At 38.6% G+C, this 20,650-nt stretch overlaps 1 protein-coding gene across 1 annotated transcript in view; it reads left to right on the top strand.

Moving 5' to 3' along the window:
• The window catches only part of LOC144289799 (uncharacterized), a 91,993-nt gene that overhangs the window by 55,405 nt on the left and 15,938 nt on the right, over positions 1 to 20,650 (top strand). The window contains exon 4 of the mRNA XM_077858219.1: positions 7,020 to 7,207. Coding sequence (XP_077714345.1) covers positions 7,020 to 7,074 — 55 coding nt within the window. The 3' untranslated portion in view covers positions 7,075 to 7,207. The remainder of the gene's footprint in view (positions 1 to 7,019; positions 7,208 to 20,650) is intronic.

Genomic DNA, 20,650 nt, shown 5'->3' on the forward strand with positions numbered 1-20,650 from the left:
CAAAAGTCCAGGGCCAGATGGCTTCCCAGGAGAAATCTAGCAAACGTTTAAAGAAGAAACCATGCCCATTCTACTAAGGCTGTTTGGAAAGATAGAAAGAGATGGAGTACTAATAAACTCGTTCTGTGAGGTCAGCGTCACCTTAATTCCAAAACCAGACAAAGACCCCACTAAAAAGGAGAATTATAGACCAATATCCCTGATGAACACAGATGCAAAAATTCTCAACAACTTACTAGCCAATAGGATCCAACAGTATATTAAGAAGATGATCCACCATGACCAAGTGGGATTTATGATGCAAAGCGGGTTCAACACTCGTAAAACAATCAAGGTGATTGATCATATCAGCAAGAGAAAAACCAAGAACCATAGGATCCTCTCAATAGATGCAGAGAAAGCATTTGACAAAATACAGCATCCATTCCTGATCAAAACTCTTCAGAGTGTAGGGATAGAGGGAACATTCCTCAGCATCTTAAAAGACATTTACGAAAAACCCACAGCAGATATAATTCTCAAAGGGGAAACACTGGGAGCCTTTCCCCTAAGATCAGGAACAAGACAGGGATGTCCACTCTCACCACAGCGATTCAGCATAGTACTAGAAGTTCTAGCCTCAGCAATCAGGCAACAAAAAGAAATAAAAGGCATTCAAATGGACAAAGAAGAAGTCAAACTCTCCCTCTTTGCCGATGACATGGTACTGTACATAGAAAACCCAAAAGACTCTACCCCAAGATTGCTAGAACTCATACAGCAATTCAGCAGTGTGGCAGGATACAAAATAAATGCACTAAAATCAGTGGCATTTCTATACACTAACAATAAAACTGAAAAAGAGAAATTAAGGAATCAATCCCATTTATAATTGCACGCAAAAACATAAAATACCTAGGAATAAACCTAATCAATGAGGTAAAGGATCTATATCCTAAAAACTATAGAACACTTCTGAAAGAAATTGAGGAAGACACAAAGAGATGGAAAAATATTCCATGCTCATGGATTGGCAGAATTAATATTGTGGAAATGTCAATGTTACCCAGGGAAATTTACACGTTTAATGTAATCCCTATCAAAATACCATAGACTTTCTTCACAGAGTTGGAACAAATCATCTTAAGATTTGTGTGGAATCAGTAAAGACCCCAAATAATCGGGAGAATATTGAAAAAGAAAACCATAGCTGGGGGCATCACAATGCCAGATTTCAGGTTGTACTACAAAGCTGTAGTCATCAGGACAGTGTGGTACTAACACAAAAACAGACACATAGATAAATGGAACAGAACAGAGAATCCAGAAGTGGACCCTGAACTTTATGGTCAACTAATATTCGATAAAGGAGGAAAGACTATCCACGGGAAGAAAGACAGACTCTTCAATAAATGGTGCTGGGATAATTAGACATCCACATGCAGAAGAATGAAACTGGACCACTCTCTTGCACCATACACAAAGATAAACTCAAAATGGATGAAAGATCTAACTGTGAGACAAGACTCCATAAAAATCCTAGAGGAGAACACAGGCAACAGCCTTTTTGAACTTGGCCACAGCAACTTCTTGCAAGATACATCCATGAAGGCAAGAAAAACAAAAGCAAAATGAATCATTGGCACTTCATCAAGATAAGAAGCTTTTGCACAGCAAAAGAAACAGTCAACAAAGCTAAAAGACAACCTATAGCATGGGAGAAAATATTTGCAAATGACCTATCAGATAAAGGGCTAGTATCCAAGATCTATAAAGAGCTTATTAAACTCAACACCAAAGAAACAAAGAATCCAATCATGAAATGGGCAAAAGACATGAACAGAAATCTCACAGAGGAAGATATAGACATGACCATCAAGCACATGAGAAAGTGCTCTGCATCACTGGCCATCAGGCAAATACAAATCAAAACCACAATGAGATACCACCTCACACCACTGAGAATGGGGAAATTAACAAGGCACAAATGTTGGAGAGGATGTGGAGAAAGGGGAACCCTCTTGCACTGCTGGTGGAAATGTGAACTGGTGCAGCCACTCTGGAAAACTGTGTGGAAGTTCCTCAAAAAGTTAAAAATATATCTGCCCTAGGACCCAGCAATTGCACTGCTGGGGATGTACCCCAAAGATACAGATGCAGTGAAACACTGGGACACCTACACCCCGATGTTTCTAGCAGCAATGTCCACAATAGCCAAACTGTGGAAGGAGCCTCGGTGTCCATCGAAAGATGAATGGATAAGGAAGATGTGGTTTATGTATACAATGGAATGTTAGTCAGCCATTAGAAATGACAAATACCCCCCATTTGCTTCGACATGGATGGACCTGGAGGGTATTATGCTGAGTGAAGTAAGTCAATCGGAGAAGGACAAACATTATATGTTCTCATTCATTTGGGGAATATAAAAAGTAGTGGAAGAGAATAAAGGGAAAGGAGAGAAAATGAGTGAAAATGTCAGTGAGGGTGACACAACATGAGAGACACTTAACTCTGGGAAATGAACAAGGGGTAGTGGAAGGGGATGGGGCGGGGTGTTGGGGTGACTGGTGAGGGGCACTGAGGGGGGCACCTGATGGGATGAGCACTTGGTGTTATGCTATATGTTGGCAAATTGGACTTCAAAAAGAAATTTAAAAATAAATAAAAAATAAAAAATAAAAAGATAAAAATAAAAAAGTTGAAATAAAGGATTAGTAAAGGTAAATAGTCAAAATTGTCATCATTTAAAGACTAAGAGTTACACAGTTTGAAAAAAATTTGGATTTTGAAAGAGTATTCTTTGTATATCAGTTTTTATTGCCTCTTAAGGTGATGATGATTGGCAGAATTTTTACATTACATAGCATTGAAGAGTAATGGTTTGGGGGTCCCTAAAATATATATATATATATAAGTCATGAAAAAATCTGATATTTGTGAAAATATTACATCTTTTCAGCTATTACTAATATGTATTATTTATCTTTATTAAAAAAGATGATCAATTAGTCCTCTAAGTTTTTATTCTGAAATAAATTATTAATTCTCAATTGTGGTAAAATATATACAATATAAAATTTACCATTTTAACCATTTTAAAGTGTATAGTACTATGGCATTCAGATTGCTGTGCAATCATCATCCAGAACTTTTTTCATCTTGCAAAACTGAAACTCCATATCCATGAAACAACTTCTCATTCTTCCTTCTAATCCCTTAGCAACGCACCATTCTACATTCTGGCTCCATGAATTTGACTCCTCTAGGTATTGCATATAAGTGGAATCCTACATTATTTATCTTTTTCTGACTGGCTTATTTCACTTAACAGAATGTCCTCAAGTTTTATCCATGTTGTAACATGTCTCATAATTTCTTTCCTTTTTACGACTGAATACTATTTCATTATATGTATATCACATTTTTAAAATCTATTCATCCATTGATAGACACTTGTGTTGCTTCCACATTTTGCTGTTGTGAATAATGCTGATATGAACTTGGGTGTGCTATGAACTCTTCACATCCCTGCTTTCTAGAAGTGGAATTGCTGGATCATATGGTAACTCAATGTTTAATTTTGTGAGGAGCCACATTACTTGGCTTTGCATAGTTGGCTACACCATTTGACATTCCCACCAGCAACATGCAAGCACTCCAGTTTCTCCTCATCACCATCAATCAATGCTTGTTATTTTCTGTTCTTTGACAGTAGTCATCCTAATGAGTGTGAGGTGATAGCTCATTGCACTTTTGTAAATTATATTATTTTACATAATTATTTTTAAGGCACCAAACCCTCTTAGAAATACTAAAGAAGACAATTTGATAAAATTATTGCATCACATGCTAGTTTCTCAATAATAGTTTAGAGTTATTTCATTGAGTCAGAACTTGTTTCCTATTGTTAATTAAAGTATTTTTAAAACTCCAAGAGCTATTCCCAGTGTTCTTGGATTAGGGAACTCAGAGCATAGTGGGCATTGGGGTAAACAGAGGGTTAATAAATGGTCCCACTTCACAAAGAGGTCACATAGGTGTGAGATCCACTTTATTCTTTTTTTTTTTTATTAACAGCAAAACCCAATGACATACTATCTCTCATTGTGATCTGGGAAAAGACTATAATATAATTAATTTAAAATTAAACCCCATTGGGCTTATAATCCATACATTTTAAGTTGACTAGAATGTTGCAAATAGAGGTGCTTCATAATCCTAAATTCAGACTGTTACATGTTATATTAGCTAGATAAGTAAAAAAGATATCTGCTCAAAATGTGAATTCAAGATTTAGTAAAGTTTATTTTCTGTTTTTCAATCTTAGGTTTTTATAGAGACTATTTTTGAATTACAGAGTTTGCCAATAATTACTTGAGCTATATGGATTATTATATCCAAATTCAGGAAAAAGCAAAAACAAAAGGCAGAATATTTTAAAGGTAGAACCAACCAGGAGCATTTATCTCTTACTCTATGTGCTGATTCTGGTTCATGATTTCAAAAAATAAAGGCACCAAAAATAAACAGAGAAATGTGGCTGACACACTGTTTTCTTGAAATAGCAGTCAAAAATATCATGTTGTTTACTGGGAAGACAGCAGCTGTTCTGAGTCTACAGGTTCTTATCAACTTCTCAGCTATCATTCTTCCTTCAGGATGAGTCCTAAGTCATCCCATCTTCCTAACCAATAGTACCTGTTCAGTAGGCAGGGTGGAGAGCTACAGATTTAGACTCCTTGGTATTTATTACAGCTTCTAGTTTTCTATAAAAATATATTTTTCATAATTGTAAGAGAATTAAATATTATAAAACGATGTGTATTACTGAGGTGATACTAGAGCTTGTTTCCTTTTATTTTAGAAAGTAGGAGAAATAATTAGACTAATAAATAGAACATTATTTTCCCCAGAGAAATGAGAATTGGATGTTAACTCCCCTTGCTTTCAGAGTCCCCATTCTCTGGGTATCCTGGTAAGTACCAAACCACATTGTAATAGAAGTCTGAGACTAAGATTTGAAATTCACTCTAGTCTATCAAAAAAGCAACTTATACCCACTTCACCATCAGTAAAACAGAAACATTAACAGCATTGAAAGGGGGATCGGTAAGGGGTGTTGAGTCAGTGGAGGCTTTCCCCCATTGAGGGGTCAATAGTTTCCCCCATATTCACTGAAACTAGACGTCTTAAGGTAGGAGTCTTACCTCAAGGACTTATCTTCCAAGTATCTTTCTTGCCAGCTTACTCTTCACTCTCCTTAGCCCTCCTAGACCTCTCTTTTCCTGAGACCTCCCTCTCTATGCACATGGTTTTTGGTAATCATCACATGGTGGTCCCCCAAAAACACTATACATGCCCTGACTCACATATTTGATTTTAAGTGACAGGAGTGGCTTGGAATACTCAACCTACTGCACATCTGTGTCTCTCTCTCAATCACAATAAGTGAAGAATCTTCCTAGGACACCAACTGTCCCTTCTCTTCCCTGCTGCTGCCTCAGGAAAAGTGGGAACCATGTTCTAAAGCACCTTACACAGAGCTGGACACTGGTTGCAAAATGCATATTTTTTCATTGGATTAATATGTGTTTCTAGTTTTGTAAGAGTTAAAGGGGGAAGAGGGATTCAATATGTCAACATGCTCATTTTTTTTTTTTCTTGGCTGAAAGGCCTATTTTGAATACCCAGGAGATCCATCAAGCTATGTTCTATTGTTCCTGTTAGGTGACATCTTTTTAAAGATAGCTAATTTGAACAAATAGATAAATGAATTAGAATAAATAGATGCATATTTTAATGAACAAATATTAAGAGTAAGAAGTCCTGGATTCTGTCTCTGATGAGCTCTAGGACTCCCACATATAACTCTGTGATTGTAAATAAGTCAAGAAGCCTTCCTGAGGTTGTGTCTGTAATTGAAGCCAGAAGATGTGACCTTGGAGAGTGGTTTTGCTGCCTCAAAGGATGAACAAGTACAGCACTTTGGAGTATAAAGTGTTACAGATAAATGTTAAGAGATTATTAAGGCTATAAGTCATTGCCATGCCTCCTGCTGAGAAAATGTGCTATAAGGAGGAAAGTTTGCTATGCTGTTAGTCCTCATTCTGTGAGGGAAGGTATATCTTAGCCAGGCAGGCAGGGAGCCAGAGCTTTGCCCATGGCTGATTGGTAGGGACAAGCCACAAAGAAGGGGCTATTTTGTTAAGATCTTCTATTTGCAATGAATCATCAGGGAGAACAGAACCATGTTGCTGAGCCAACAGTGATATTGTTTTATATAGTGTACCTGCAGCATCTGTGATTTGCCTCACTGTGCAATCTTAACAGAGATATTTATTATTTTTTTCCCATTTTATTTGTACATATAAGACTGGGTTCTAAATTAGAAAAAACTAATGTTCTCTTAATGGGATTGCTTGAGGGAACACAGACCATACAACACAGTTTTTCAAAGGAGTCTTTAGGTGAGTGGGCCACAAGAACTCTCACTTTCATCTTATTCAAGGAACTTTTCTTTTTTTTAAATTTTTTTTATTTATTTATGATAGTCACAGAGAAAGAGAGAGAGAGAGAGGCAGAGACATAGGCAGAGGGAGAAGCAGGCTCCATGCACTGGGAGCCTGACGTGGGATTCGATCCAGGGTCTCCAGGATCGCGCCCTGGGCCAAAGGCAGGCGCCAAACCGCTGCGCCACCCAGGGATCCCTTAAGGAACTTTTCAAGTGCAAACAAAAAGGGGGCTGCAAAACACTAACCAGAAGAAGAAGAAGAAAAAATACAATATAATGTGTGAAAGCAGCCTATACACCAGGATATTTCTTGGGGTGCCAAGAAAGTGTAGAGTTGTTTATAAGCAAACAATACATTGTTAACTCGTATTCCTATGAACACATTTGATCAATCTGTGAATTTTTGTTGTTGTTGTTGTTGTTATTGTTCTTAACCCTTGTAACCATGTTTAAAAGAATTTGGGAGTTTCAAGGCGATGATAAGACAGAAATGGTTGGACAGACAATTCCTGTCTCGTTTTTGCAGAGGATCCAACAAGAGGCTGATTCCTGGCAGGAGAGGCAAGATGGTGGAGGAGTAGGGCCCTCATCTCACCCGGCCCCACCAACTTCCCTGGATAACTCAAACCATCCTGAACACCTACGAATCCGACCTGAGATTTAAAGAGAGAATGGCCGGAATGCTACAGAGAGAAGGGTTTTCGTTTCTAACAGGTAGGAAGGCAGGGGAAAAAAAAAAAAAGAATAAAGTAAGGGAGGGGCCCCGAGAGGAGCCAGGCTAAGGCTGGGTGGCGAGAGCATCCAGGACAGGAAAGTCCAGCCCCGGAGAATCGGGAACCTTAAAAATCCACAGCGGATTCTTCCTGGACGGAGGAGCGCTCAGCAGGGAAATTGGGCAGAACCGTAGGAGGGGGGGGATCCCCAGAGGCTCGGCGGTTTGGCACCTGCCTTTGGCCCGGGGCCGATCCTGGAATCCGGGGATCGAGTCCCGCGTGGGGCTCCCGGCGTGGAGCCAGCTTCTCCTCCTCCTGTGTCTCTGCCTCTCTCTCTCTCTCTCTCTCTATGTCTATCATGAATAAATAAATAAATCTTAAAAAATAAAAAAAGAACCGCAGGAGGGGCGGGGATGCCTCCAGTCTCCTGGGGTCCCTAATACAGGAAGTGCGCCTAGGGGAGAGCACACCTCATCCTGAGGCCAATCTTGGTAAAGGGCGGGACGACGTGCAGCCTGTGGGGCCTCAGGGAGAAGCCGGTTGGTCAGGCGGGGGCTAAGGGTGGAGGTGTCTGTGCCCTACGGCCTTCGGGAGCCACAGCCCCAGAAGCGCGATTCCAGCAGCACAGGCCCGGGATCCCAGGGTGCTGGGGGACACAGCCCACCATCCTGCCGTTCCTCCGGACAGGCAGAAGCGGGGAGGGCACAGAACAGTGAGGATTCTCCTGCCCATAGGCGCCCCCAGCTGTGCAGGTCAGCGCCCAGCCCCAGGAGCACCTAGGCCAGGGCAGACTGGCCGACTGTGGGTGGTTACTGCGGGGAGCTGACTCCAGGGCTGGAGACCTGGCCGCCGCCAGTGTTCTTGTTCCTCCTTGCATCACCTTGTGCCTGGGAGAGGCGGGGCCCCAGGGAACAGGGGCCTCACGGGGTAAACAGCTCCCACTGAGCCCAGCACCGGGGGTGGGGGGCAGGGCATCTCCCCCAGGTACACACACCTGAGAGTCAGCACAGCAGGCCCCTCCCCTAGACAACCAGCGGGAAGGACAGGGGAAGAGCAAATTTACTGACTAGGCAGCCCTGGAAACCTCCAGGACCAAGGGAAAATAGTATATAGAATTAGAGGATCTCTTTTCTTTTCTTTTCTTTTCTTTTCTTTTCTTTTCTTTTCTTTTCTTTTCTTTTCTTTTTCTTTTTCTTTTCTTTTCTTTTTCTTTTCTTTTCTTTCTTTTCTTTTCTTTTCTTTTCTTTCTTTTCTTTTCTTTCTTTTCTTTTTTCTTTTCTTTTCTCTTTTCTTTTCTTTTCTTTTCTTTTCTTTCTTTTCTTTCTTTTCTTTTCTTTCCTTTATTTTTCTTTTCTTTTCTTTTTTTCTTTTCTTTTCTTTTCATTTCTTCTCTTTCTTTTCTCTTTTCTTTCCTTTCCTTTCCTTTCCTTTCCTTTCCTTTCCTTTCCTTTCCTTTCCTTTCCTTTCCTTTCCTTTCCTTTTCTTTCTTTTCTTTTCTTTTCTTTTCTTTTCTTTTCTTTTCTTCTTTTCTTTTTTCAAAGGATCCTTTTTCTTTTCTTTTTCCATTGTGACTCATTTTTATATCAGACTAAATATTTCCAATATTTTTTCTCTTCCTACCTTAACTACAGTATATTACCAGCTCCTCATTTTTAAGTTTTTTCCTTTTTGACTTTTGCATATGTCTACAATTACATGTCTTAGATATATTTTTCACTTCTGGATTCCCTTCAAAGTATTCAATTTAATTTGGGGAGATATATGGGTTTTTGTTTTGTGTTTTTTTGTTTTTTTCTGCCTTGTTTTGTTTTACAATGTTGGAAGTTAGTACCTTCTAAAACATGAACAAGATATACCCAGAACCAAGCGCAACACCATGCTGGTTCATTCTGTGAGATTATACTCTTTCTTCATTCACATTCTGCCCCCCCTCATTAATCTCATTTATCTTTTTGTGCTCAATGGTGGGGCTTTCTACAAGTATTACTGGTTTATATAAATTTGGGATTTGACATCTTCTAACATATAGAACAAAATACATTCAGAACAAAGAGGATCACCCTCTAGGACCACTCAGGTAGACTACATTCTCCCTCCACTACAACTTCTTCACCATCACTATCCTCCAGCACACCCCCTTTTTTATGTTTTATTTTTCCTCATTTTCCTATTTATTTTTTTTAATTCTTTTTATTTTTTCTGCTTCTTTGTGGTTTTTGGCTTTTTATTTTTAATACTTTGTTTTAAAATTTGGTTTTCACTTTACTGGTCCTTTTATTTTATTTGGTTCTGATCTTCTTTTTCATTTTCTGGTCTCTGACCTCTTCAGAATCATCTAGGGTGTGTTTCACTTAGGTCGTAGTTGATATTTTTGACTCAGCCTGCTCATACAGCCACTCTGCACTGGACAAAATGACTAGAAAGAAGAATTCACAAAGGAACCCTCTGCTACGTTACAGAATGTGGATTTCAATACGATGTCAGAAAGATAATTCAGAAGCACAATTATAGTTACTGGTGGATCTAGAAAAAACCCGAAGGACTCTACAGACTTTGTTATGGCATAAATGAGAGCTAATCAGTCTGAAATTAAAAATAGATTAAATGAGATGCAATCTAAACTGGCTGTCCTAACGACGAGGGCTAATGAGGTGGAAGACAGAGTGAATGACATAGAAGATAAATTGATGGCGAGGAAGGAAGCTGAGGAAAAAAGAGAAAAACAATTAAGAGACCATGAGGAAAAGTTAAGGGAAATAAATGAGAACCTCAGAAGGAAATCTATGTATAATTGGGGGTCCAGAGGGTGCCAAGAGGGACAGGAGACCAGAAAGCATATGTGAACAAATCATAGCTGAGAACTTCCCTAATTTGGGGAATGAAACAGGCATTCAGACCCAGGAGATAGAAAGGTCCCCCCCTAAAAATAAAATTAAAAAAAAAAGTTCAACACCTAGACATTTAATAGTGAAACTTGGCAAATTCCAAAGATAAAGAGAAAATCCTTAAAGCAGCAAGAGACACGAGACCTCTAACTTTTATGGGGATATATATTAGCAGACCTCTCCACAGAGACCTGGCAGGCCAGAAAGGGCTGGCAGGATATATTCAGGGTCCTAAATGAGAAGAACCTGCAGCCAAGAATACTCTATCTAGCTAGGCTCTCATTCAGAATAGAAGGAGAGATAAAGAACTTCCAAGATGGGCAGAAACTGAAAGAATATGTGACCACCAAACCAGCTCTGCAAGAAATATTAAGGGAAACTCTTGAAAGACAGAGTAAGCCCAAAGAAATAATCCACAAAAACAGAGACTGAATAGGTATTATGATGACACTAAATTCATATCTTTCAATAGTAATTCTGAACGCGAATGGGCTTAATGACCCCATCAAAAGGTGCAGGGTTTCAGACTGGATAAAAAAGCAAGACCCATCTATATGATGTCTACAAGAGACACTATATCATAGTTAAAGGATCTATCCAACAAGAGGACCTAACAATCATGAATATTTATGCCCTGAATGTGGGAGCTGCCAAGTATATCAATTAATAACCAAAGTTAGGACATACTTAGGTAATAATACACGTATACTTGGTGACTTGAGGTTAGCGCTTTCTACAATCAACAGATCTTCTAAGCACAACATCTCCAAAGAAACAAGAGCTTTAGATGATACAACTGGACTAGATGGATTTCACAGATTTTACAGAAATTTACATCCAAATGCAACTGAATACACATTCTTCTCAGATGTACATGGAACTTTCTCCAGAATAGACCACATACTGGGTCACAAATCAGGTCTCAACTGATACCAAAAGATTGGGATTGTCCCCTGCATATTTTAAGACCATAGTGCTTTGAAAGTCATGTGCTCTGAGAAAATGCTCTGCATCACTTGCCACTAGGAAAATACAAATCAAAAGGACAATGAGATACCACCTCACACTAGTGAGAATGGTCAAAGTTAACAAGCCAGGAAACAACAAAAGTTGAAGAAGATGTGGAGAAAGGGGAACTCTCTTGCACTTTTGGTGAGAATGTGAACTGGTACAGCCACTTTGGAAAACTGTGTGGAGGTTCCTCAAAGAGTTAAAAATAGAGCTGCCCTACGACCCAGCAATTACACTGTTGGGGATTTACCCCAAAGATACAGATGCAGTGAAACCGCAGGACACCTGCACCCTGATGTTTATAGCAGCAATGTCCACAATATCCAGACTGTGGAAGGAGCCTCAGTGTCCATGGAAAGATATATGGATAAAGAAGATGTGGTTTATGTATACAATGGAATATTACTCAGCCATTAGAAATGACAAATACCCACCATTTGTTTCAACGTGGATGGTATTATGCTGAGTGAAGAAGTCAATCGGAGAAGGACAAACATTATATGGTCTCATTTATTTGGGGAATATAAAAAGTAGTGAAAGGGATTATAGGGGAAAGGAGAGAAAATGAGTGGCAAATATCAGAGAGGATGACAGAACATGAGGGTCTCCTAACTCTGAGAAATGAACAAGGGGTGGTGGAAGGGAAATGAAGGGTGGGGGGTTGGGTGACTGGGTGACAGGCACTGAGGGAGGCACTTGATGGGTTGAGCCCTGCGTGTTTTGCTATGTTGGCACATTGAACTCCACTAAGGACGTGATCCCGAGATCCAGGAGTGGGTCCCACATCAGGCTCCTATAGGAAGCCTGCTTCTCTCTCTGCTTTTGTTTCTGCCTCTCTCTGTGTGTGTGTGTCAGTCTCTCATGAATAAATAAATAAAATCTTAAAAATTTTTTTTGACAGAAAGAGAGAGAGTACAAGCAGGGGAAGCCGCAGAGGGAGAGGCAGAATCAGGCTCTCTATTGAGCAGAGAGCCCAACCTGGGTGCTGGATCCTAGGATTCCTGGGATCATGATCCAAGCTGAAGTCAAGCTTCCAACTGACTGAGCCACCCAGGTGCCCTTCCTCCCAAAAAACTTTTGTCAATGGGTTATTTGCTCTACCAGGGCAAAGATTTTCTCTAAATCCTCACTCCTGGATTCTCTATTCTGTTCCATTGATCTATGTGTCAGTTTTTGTGCCAGTACCACACTGTCCTGATGACCACAGCTTTGTAGTACAACCTGAAATCTGGCATTGTGATGCCCCCAGCTATGGTTTTCTTTTTCTTTTTCTATTTTTAATAATAATTTTATTTTTATCGGTGTTCAATTTGCCAACATACAGAATAACACCCAGTGCTCATTCCGGCAAGTGCTCCCCTCAGTGCCCGTCACCCATTCACCCCCGCTCCTCCCCTTCCACCACCCCTAGTGTGTTTCCCAGATTTAGGAGTCTTTGTGTTCTGTCTCCCTTTCTGATATTTCCTACTCATTACTTCTCCCTTCCCTTATATTCCCTTTCACTATTATTTATGTTCCCCAAATGAATGAGAACATATAATGTTTGCCCTTCGCGAATTGACTTATTTCACTCAGCATAATACCCTCCAGTTCCATCCACGTCGAAGAAAATAGTGGGTGTTTGTCGTTACTAATGGCTGAGGAATGTTCCATTGTATACATAAACCACATCTTCTTTATCCATTCATCTTTCGATGGACACCGAGGTTCCTTCCACAGTTTGGCTATTGTGGACATTGCTGCTAGAAACATTGGGGTGCAGGGGTCCCAGCGTTTCATTACATCTGTATCTTTGGAGTAAATCCCCAACAGTGCAATTGCTGGGTCTAGGGCAGGTCTATTTTTAACTCTTTGAGGAACCTCCACACAGTTTTCCAGAGTGGCTGCACCAGTTCACATTCCCACCAACAGTCCAAGAGGGTTCCCCTTTCTCCACATCCTCTCCAACATTTGCTGTTTCCCACCTTGTTAATTTTCCCCATTCTCACTGGTGTGAGGTGGTATCTCATTGTGGTTTTGATTTGTATTTCCCTGATGGCAAGTGATGCAGAGCATTTCCTCATGTGTGTGGTGGCCATGTCTATGTCTTCCTCTGTGAGATTTCTGTTCATGTCTTTTGCCCATTTCAGGATTGGATTGTTTGTTTCTTTGATGTTGAGTTTAATAAGTTCTTTATAGATCTTGGAAACTAGCCCCTTATCTGATATGTCATTTGCAAATATCTTCTCCCATTCTGTAGGTTTCTTTTAGTTATTTTTTAAATTTTTATTTATTTATCATAGTCACACACACACACACAGAGGCAGAGACATAGGCAGAGGGAGAAGCAGGCTCCATGCACCGGGAGCCCGACGTGGGATTTGATCCTGGGTCTCCAGGACCGCGCCCTGGGCCAAAGGCAGGCGCTAAACCACTGCGCCACCCAGGGATCCCTGTCTTTTAGTTTTATTGACTGTATCCTTTGCTGTGCAAAAGCTTCTTATCTTGATGAAGTCCCAATAGTTCATTTTTGCTTCTGTTTCCTTTACCTTCGTGGATGTATCTTGCAAGAAGTTGCTGTGGCCGAGTTCAAAAAGGGTGTTGCCTGTGTTCTCCTCTAGGAAGTAGATGGAATCTTGTCTCACATTTAGATCTTTCATCCATTTTGAGTTTATCTTTATGTATGATGAAAGAGAGTGGTCTAGTTTCATTCTTCTGCATGGGGATGTCCAATTTTCCCAACACCACTTATTGAAGAGACTGTCTTTCTTCCAATGGATAGTCTTTCCTCCTTTATCGAATATTAGTTGACCATAAAGTTGAGGGTCCACTTCTGGATTCTCTATTCTGTACCATTGATCTATGTGTCTGTTTTGTGCCACTGTCTTGATGACCACAGCTTTGTAGTACACCCTGAAATCTGGCATTGTGATGCCCCCAGCTATGGTTTTCTTTTGTAAAATTCCCCTGGCTATTTGGGGTCTTTTCTGATTCACCCAAATCTTAAAATAATTTGTTCTAACTCTCTGGAGAAAGTCCATGGTATTTTGATAGGGATTGCATTAAATGTGTAAATTACCCTGGGTAACATTGACATTTCCACAATATTAATTCTGCCAATCCATGAACATGGAATATTTTTCCATCTCTTTGTGTCTTCCTCAATTTCTCTCAGAAGTGTTCTATACTTTTTAGGGTATAAATCCTTTACCTCTTTGGTTAGGTTTATTCCTAGGTATCTTATGCTTTTGGGTGCAATTGTAAGTGGGATTCACTCCTTAATTTCTCTTTCTTCAGTCTCATTGTTAGTGTATAGAAATGCCACTGACTTCTGGGCATTGATTTTGTATCCTGCCACACTGCCAAATTGCTGTATGAGTTCAAGCAATCTTGAGGTGGAGTCTTTTGGGTTTTCTATGTAGAGTATCATGTCATGGGTGAAGAGGGAGAGTTTGACTTTTTCTTTGCCAATTTGAATGCCTTTAATGTCTTTTTGTTGTCTGATTGCTGAGACTAGGACTTCTAATACCATGTTGAATAGCTGTGGTGAGAGTGGACATCCCTGTCTTGTTCCTGATCTTAGGGGAAAGGCTCCCAGTACTTCCCCACTGAGAATTATATTTGCTGTGGGTTTTTCGTAGATGGCTTTTTAGATGTTGAGGAATGTTCCCTCTATCCCTACACTCTGAAGAGTTTTGATCAGGAATGGATGCTGCATTTTGTCAAATGCTTTCTCTGCATCCAATGAGAGGATCATATGGTTCTTGGTTTTTCTCTTGCTGATATGATGAATCACACTGATTGTTTTACAAGTGTTGAACTAGCCTTGTGTCCCGGGACTAAATCCTACTTGTTCACGGTGAATAATTTTCTTAATGCATTGTTGTATCCTATTGGCTAGTATCTTATTGAGAATTTTTTCATCCATGTTCATCAGGGATATTGGTCTGTAATTCTCCTTTTTGGTGGGGTCTTTTTGTGGTTTTGGAATTAAGGTGATGCTGGACTCATAGAACGAATTTGGAAGTACTCCATCTCTTTCTATCTTTCTATCTTCAATAAATGGTGCTGGGAAAATTGGACATCCACATGCAGAAGAATGAAACTAGACCACTCTCTTGCACCATACACAAAGATAAACTCAAAATGGATGAAAGATCTAAATGTGAGACAAGAGTCCATCAAAATCATAGGGAAGAACACAGGGAACACCCTTTTTGAACTTGGCCACAGTAACTTCTTGCAAGATACATCCACGAAGGCAAAAGACACAAAAGCAAAGATGTACTATTAGGACTTCATCAAGATAAGAAGCTTTTGCACAGCAAAGGATACAGTCAACAAAACTAAAAGACAACCTATTGAATGGGAGAAGATATTTGCAAATGACATATCAGATAAAGGGCTAGTTTCCAAGATCTATAAAGAACTTATTAAACTCAACACCAAAGAAACAAACAATCCAATCCTGAAATGGGCAAAAGACATGAACAGAAATCTCACAGAGGAAGACATAGACATGGCCAACATGAATATGAGAAAATGCTCTGCATCACTTGCCATCAGGGAAATACAAATCAAAACCACAATGAGATACCACCTCACACCAGTGAGAATGGGGAAAATTAACAAGGCAGGAAACCACAAATGTTGGAGAGGATGCGGAGAAAAGGGAACCCTCTTACACTGTTGGTGGAATGTGAACTGGTGCGGCCCCTCTGGAAACCTGTGTGGAGGTTCCTCAAAGAGTTAAAAATAGACCTGCCCTATGACCCAGCAATTGCACTGCTGGGGATTTACCCCAAAGATAGAGATGCAATGAAACGCCAGGACACCTGCACCCCAATGTTTCTAGCAGCAATGTCCACAATAGCCAAACTGTGGAAGGAGCCTCGGTGTCCATCAAAAGATGAATGGATAAAGAAGATGTGGTTTATGTATACAATGGAATATTACTCAACCGTTAGAAATGACAAATACCCACCATTTGCTTCAATGTGGATGGAACTGGAGGGTATTGTGCTGAGTGAAATAGGTCAATCAAAGAAGGATAAACATTATATGTTCTCATTCATTTGGGGAATATAAATAATAGTGAAACGGAATAGAAGGTAAGAGAGAAGAAATTGGTAGGAAATATCAGAAAGGGAGACAGAACATGAAGACTCCTAACTCTGGGAAATCATCTAGGGGTGGTGTAAGGGGAGGAGGGCGGGGGGTGGGGGTGAATGGGTGATGGGCATTGAGGAGGGCATTTGATGGGATGAGCACTGGGTGTTATTCTGTATGTTGGCAAATTGAACACCAATAAAAAATAAATTTATTATTAAAAAAAATAAATGCTCACTCCTATGGCAGTCCTGGCATAGGGCAGGACTGCACTATAGATGATCCAATTGAAGTATATGTGGGTGTATCTGCTATTCATATAATATTCTTTAGTACTTTAATAAAGTAAATTCAATAAATTCAAATTTTGCATTAATCATCAAATCGTCATCTTTAAATTACTTGGTGTTGCACTGAGGAGGTGGAAAGTGATTTACTGTCATTACTGTGCTGTAGAACAGGAAGTCATTCTGTTTACAGAAGAAGTCACATTAATTCAATATGTAATGTTGATCACATTGCCTGGCAATATGAAAAAGAATAATAATTAAACACAAAAATAAGCAGCAATATGTAAAACTGAAGTTTAGAGAGAGGAAAAACGTTGGATATGCTGAAAGATATCAAGAAATATATAGCTTGGGAAAAAGAAAATCTAAGTCACCTTTGAAATTTACAATTCAATTCCTAGCCTCTGAAATAATATATATTCTCGGTACAATGCCTTCTAGGTACAATGCCCTCATAGTCTATTCCATTTAACTAAATATCTCCTAATTTAAGAGCTATAAAATAAATAATTCTAGGGGCATCTGGGTGGTTCAGTGGTTGAGCATCTGCCTTCAGCTCAGGGCATAATCCTGGGGTCCTGAGATGGAGTTCCACATTGGGCTCCTTGTGAGGACCCTACTCCCTCTGCCTCTTTCTGTGTCTCTCATGAATAAATAAGTAAATCTTTAAAAAATTCTATTTTTATATCATAAAACCCAAAAATTACTGTAGGCAGAAAATAAGATAATTGCCTTAAAAAACCTAATATAAGAAGAAAAATTATTTGCAATTTATCTCACAAAATGCTTACATCTTCAATATATAAAGACCCCTTAGAAAGTAATAAGATGTCTAAGAATCCAGTAGACAATTCATCAAAGGACAGATAATTAAGGACATGTGAATGATGCATAAATATATGAATACCTATTAATTAATAAATCAAAACTATACTAAAATACCATTTTGTCAATGAATTGGTAAAAATCCTAATGTATGACAATATTTTTAGCAAGCTAACAAAGAAATAAGCATTCTGATGCGTTACTTACAAGGAGAGATTCAGTAATATCTATCAAAAATTAACATGCTTAAAGAACTTAACATGCTTATATATACTTTGACCCAAAAATCCTACTTCTGAAAATCATCCTTAGGTGTGCACATAGATATTTGTAGAGATACTAATACAAAATTATGCATTACAGCACTGTTTGTAAGAGCAAATGACTATTGACAACCCAAATGTCCATCAATATTTAACTAAATTGTAGAACAGTCATAAAATAAAATGTCATGCATCAAAAATAAAATGAGAATCTTTTGATATAAAAAGAATGAGAAGTTGTCTTGTAAGTAACTATTGAGGAAAACTAGAGCAAAGTGTATAGTAAGTGACCCTTTGTTTAAAAAAATGAAGAACGTGAAAAGGTATTTATTTATCTTGGCTTAGAAAATTCTGGGAAAATGGGAGAAAATTATATCGGAGTAACTTGTGGAAAGAGAGATGGAGAAAAAAGTTGAGAGTTAATGTTTTCTCCATATGTATTTTATATCAACTTTGTATTGCAAACTCCGTATTGCCTACTAAAAATTTCAATAAAAATTGAAAACAAGAAGACAAGGAATATGGCCAGTACTTATTGAAATCAATAAGTTAAGTACCATAGAGCCATCTTATATCCTCATTGGAAATGAGTTTTCAATTTGCCTTAAAGTTATCTAACAGTCAAAAATAAGAAAATAATCCTATAATCCAAATAAATTACAGGATTCACACTTGACAGAACTATTTCTAGTTTAGAGGCAAGAGGAAAATAACCTGCAACAATTAGGCATAGGGATAAGGTAATATAATGCAGGGGTCAGTCCTCTTAGCAACACTTTTACAGTAGGCACAGGGCTCTTTCTCACCTTGGGGTATATTCAGCAAAACTAGTTGTTTGGAATGATCAAAATTATATGAAATGGTTACATGGCCCTCCTATAATCTAGTCTAACATAAAGATAGCTTTTAGTTGGTTAAAGGAATAATAGTATACTGTCTTTCAGGCAATCCTCTATAAATATGATTTTTTCATTGTTAAGAGCCTGAAAATTAATAATCACAGCAGGTTCATGACCACACTCTGACAAGATGCACTGGAGTAGAAAATTCTATGTTGTCATCATCCTGTTGTGAAAACCAAGGTCACTCATATGGACCATGGATGGCTTGGAGAGACTCACCCTGTCTTGTATAATTGTGTTATTCAAACCCTCTCAAGTACATACATGTTCTCTAGCAAGAAATTCTTGTAAATAGTCTTATTGTTATGTATTGTCTACATGACTTTTGTTCCACTTGCCATATTGAAGGCTCTGTCGTCAAATTCCCATAATTGCATACATTCTTTACCTTATTTGGCTTATTTGAGTTATTTAATTTTAAATAAAAAGGAAGCTAATAATTTGATACTGAACCAAGAATGAAACAGCACTGAGCTTAAACCTTTTACTGGAGCTAAAGTTTAAGTTGAGGATTAAAATTTTCATAGATAAAGAAATGAATGTACCATACTGGAGAAAATTCTTAGCTATCTATGTTACAGAAAAAAAAATAGAAATGTTATGCAATATTCCAGTGACATTCAGTCTTCATCTTATATTGTATATATTCATGTAATGCTTAATATTAATGCTTGCCCTACTCTCTTGATAAGATATAAATTATCTGCTAGTTTCTAGCCTCATTATATCATACCTTCTCTTTTACTTAATGCATAGGGAATTTTGATCATGCTATTTACTTTAATTAATATTATTCCAGATTCATACATTTGATTCTTTTGATCAAAAACTAAGCAGCAGATTTATGCATGTGCACATATCTACCAAAGAAATATTATGTCTTTTGTAACACTATTCATTTCTTGAATAATTTTTGATTTGTGCTACATATTCATTGCATTAGAAGTAAAAGGTATTGAGAAATATTTGTATACTACTCTCTATTCTGATTTCCTCACTTCGTATTACCATTTTGTTTCTTATTATGATCCCCATCCCTACTCCTCTTGTCTGGGGTTCTGAACCCTTCCTCATTTGTTCATTTATGCACTGGATATTTATATGGCTGAAGTGTTGTTGAAAAGTATGGAGGATTCAGTGATGAAGACAAATGACCTACTTATCTTTAGGGACCTTGGCATTCTAACTGAGGAGGCACAACACAAAAAGTGGAGGAATAAATGTAAGATACTAGTACAGACTACAGGAAACTAAATAAAGCAAAGTAAGTGATAGAGTTTATGGGAGGTTACTGGAGGCTATTTTAGTTCAGTGGTCACAGAAGACCTCTTTACAGGAGTGATATTTAAGTAGGGAACTGAAAGAAATATTAGCAAGTCATAACAAGGTTTGGGAAGAAAACATTCCAGACAAAAAGAACAGCAACGAACTAGGGGTGGTGGAAGGGGAGGTGGACAGGGGTGGGGGTGACTGGGTGACAGGCACTGAGGTGGGCACTTGACGGGATGAGCACTGGGTGATATTCTATATGTTGGCAAATTGAACACCAATAAAAAATAAATGTATTAAAAGAAAAAGAACCCAAAGTAACATAACAAATAAAGAGGCACTGGCAGGATTTGAACTCAAAAAAAAAAAAAAAAAAAAAAAAAACACCAAGTACCAAAAAGCTGAGAAAGGAAGGAGGTTGGTGTGTTGCAGAAGTAGCAAGTCAGCCAGTGTAGATGGAAGGGTGTTAAACTCCGCCAGAGTTGAGGTTTGTACAGCATAACGAGGAATTACATGGTTTGACTAACACAATTAAAACATTATTCTGAATGTTCTCCGGAGAATTAAGTGTAGGGGACTAGAGGGGAAAGAGGAAGACTAGTTAGAAAGCCATTTCCAAGAATGATCAGACAGGTGGATTAGGAGCATAGCCTCCGACAATATAGGTAATATAGGTAGTACCTAATGGGGGATTACACTATGGCGATAGCAGGAAAAGTGGTAAAAATATTCTAAGTCAAAGGTATTAGTTGACCCTTAAAACAACGCATAATTAAAGGCACCAACACTTTTTCTGTCGAAATTCCATATATTCCTTTTGACTCCCCCAAACTTAACTACTAATAGCCTACTATTGACTAGGAAGGAGCCTTATGGATAACATAAATAGCAATTAAAACATATTTTGCATA

The sequence above is a fragment of the Canis aureus genome, chromosome 2, assembly GCF_053574225.1.
Source record: "Canis aureus isolate CA01 chromosome 2, VMU_Caureus_v.1.0, whole genome shotgun sequence".
NCBI lineage: Eukaryota > Metazoa > Chordata > Mammalia > Carnivora > Canidae > Canis > Canis aureus.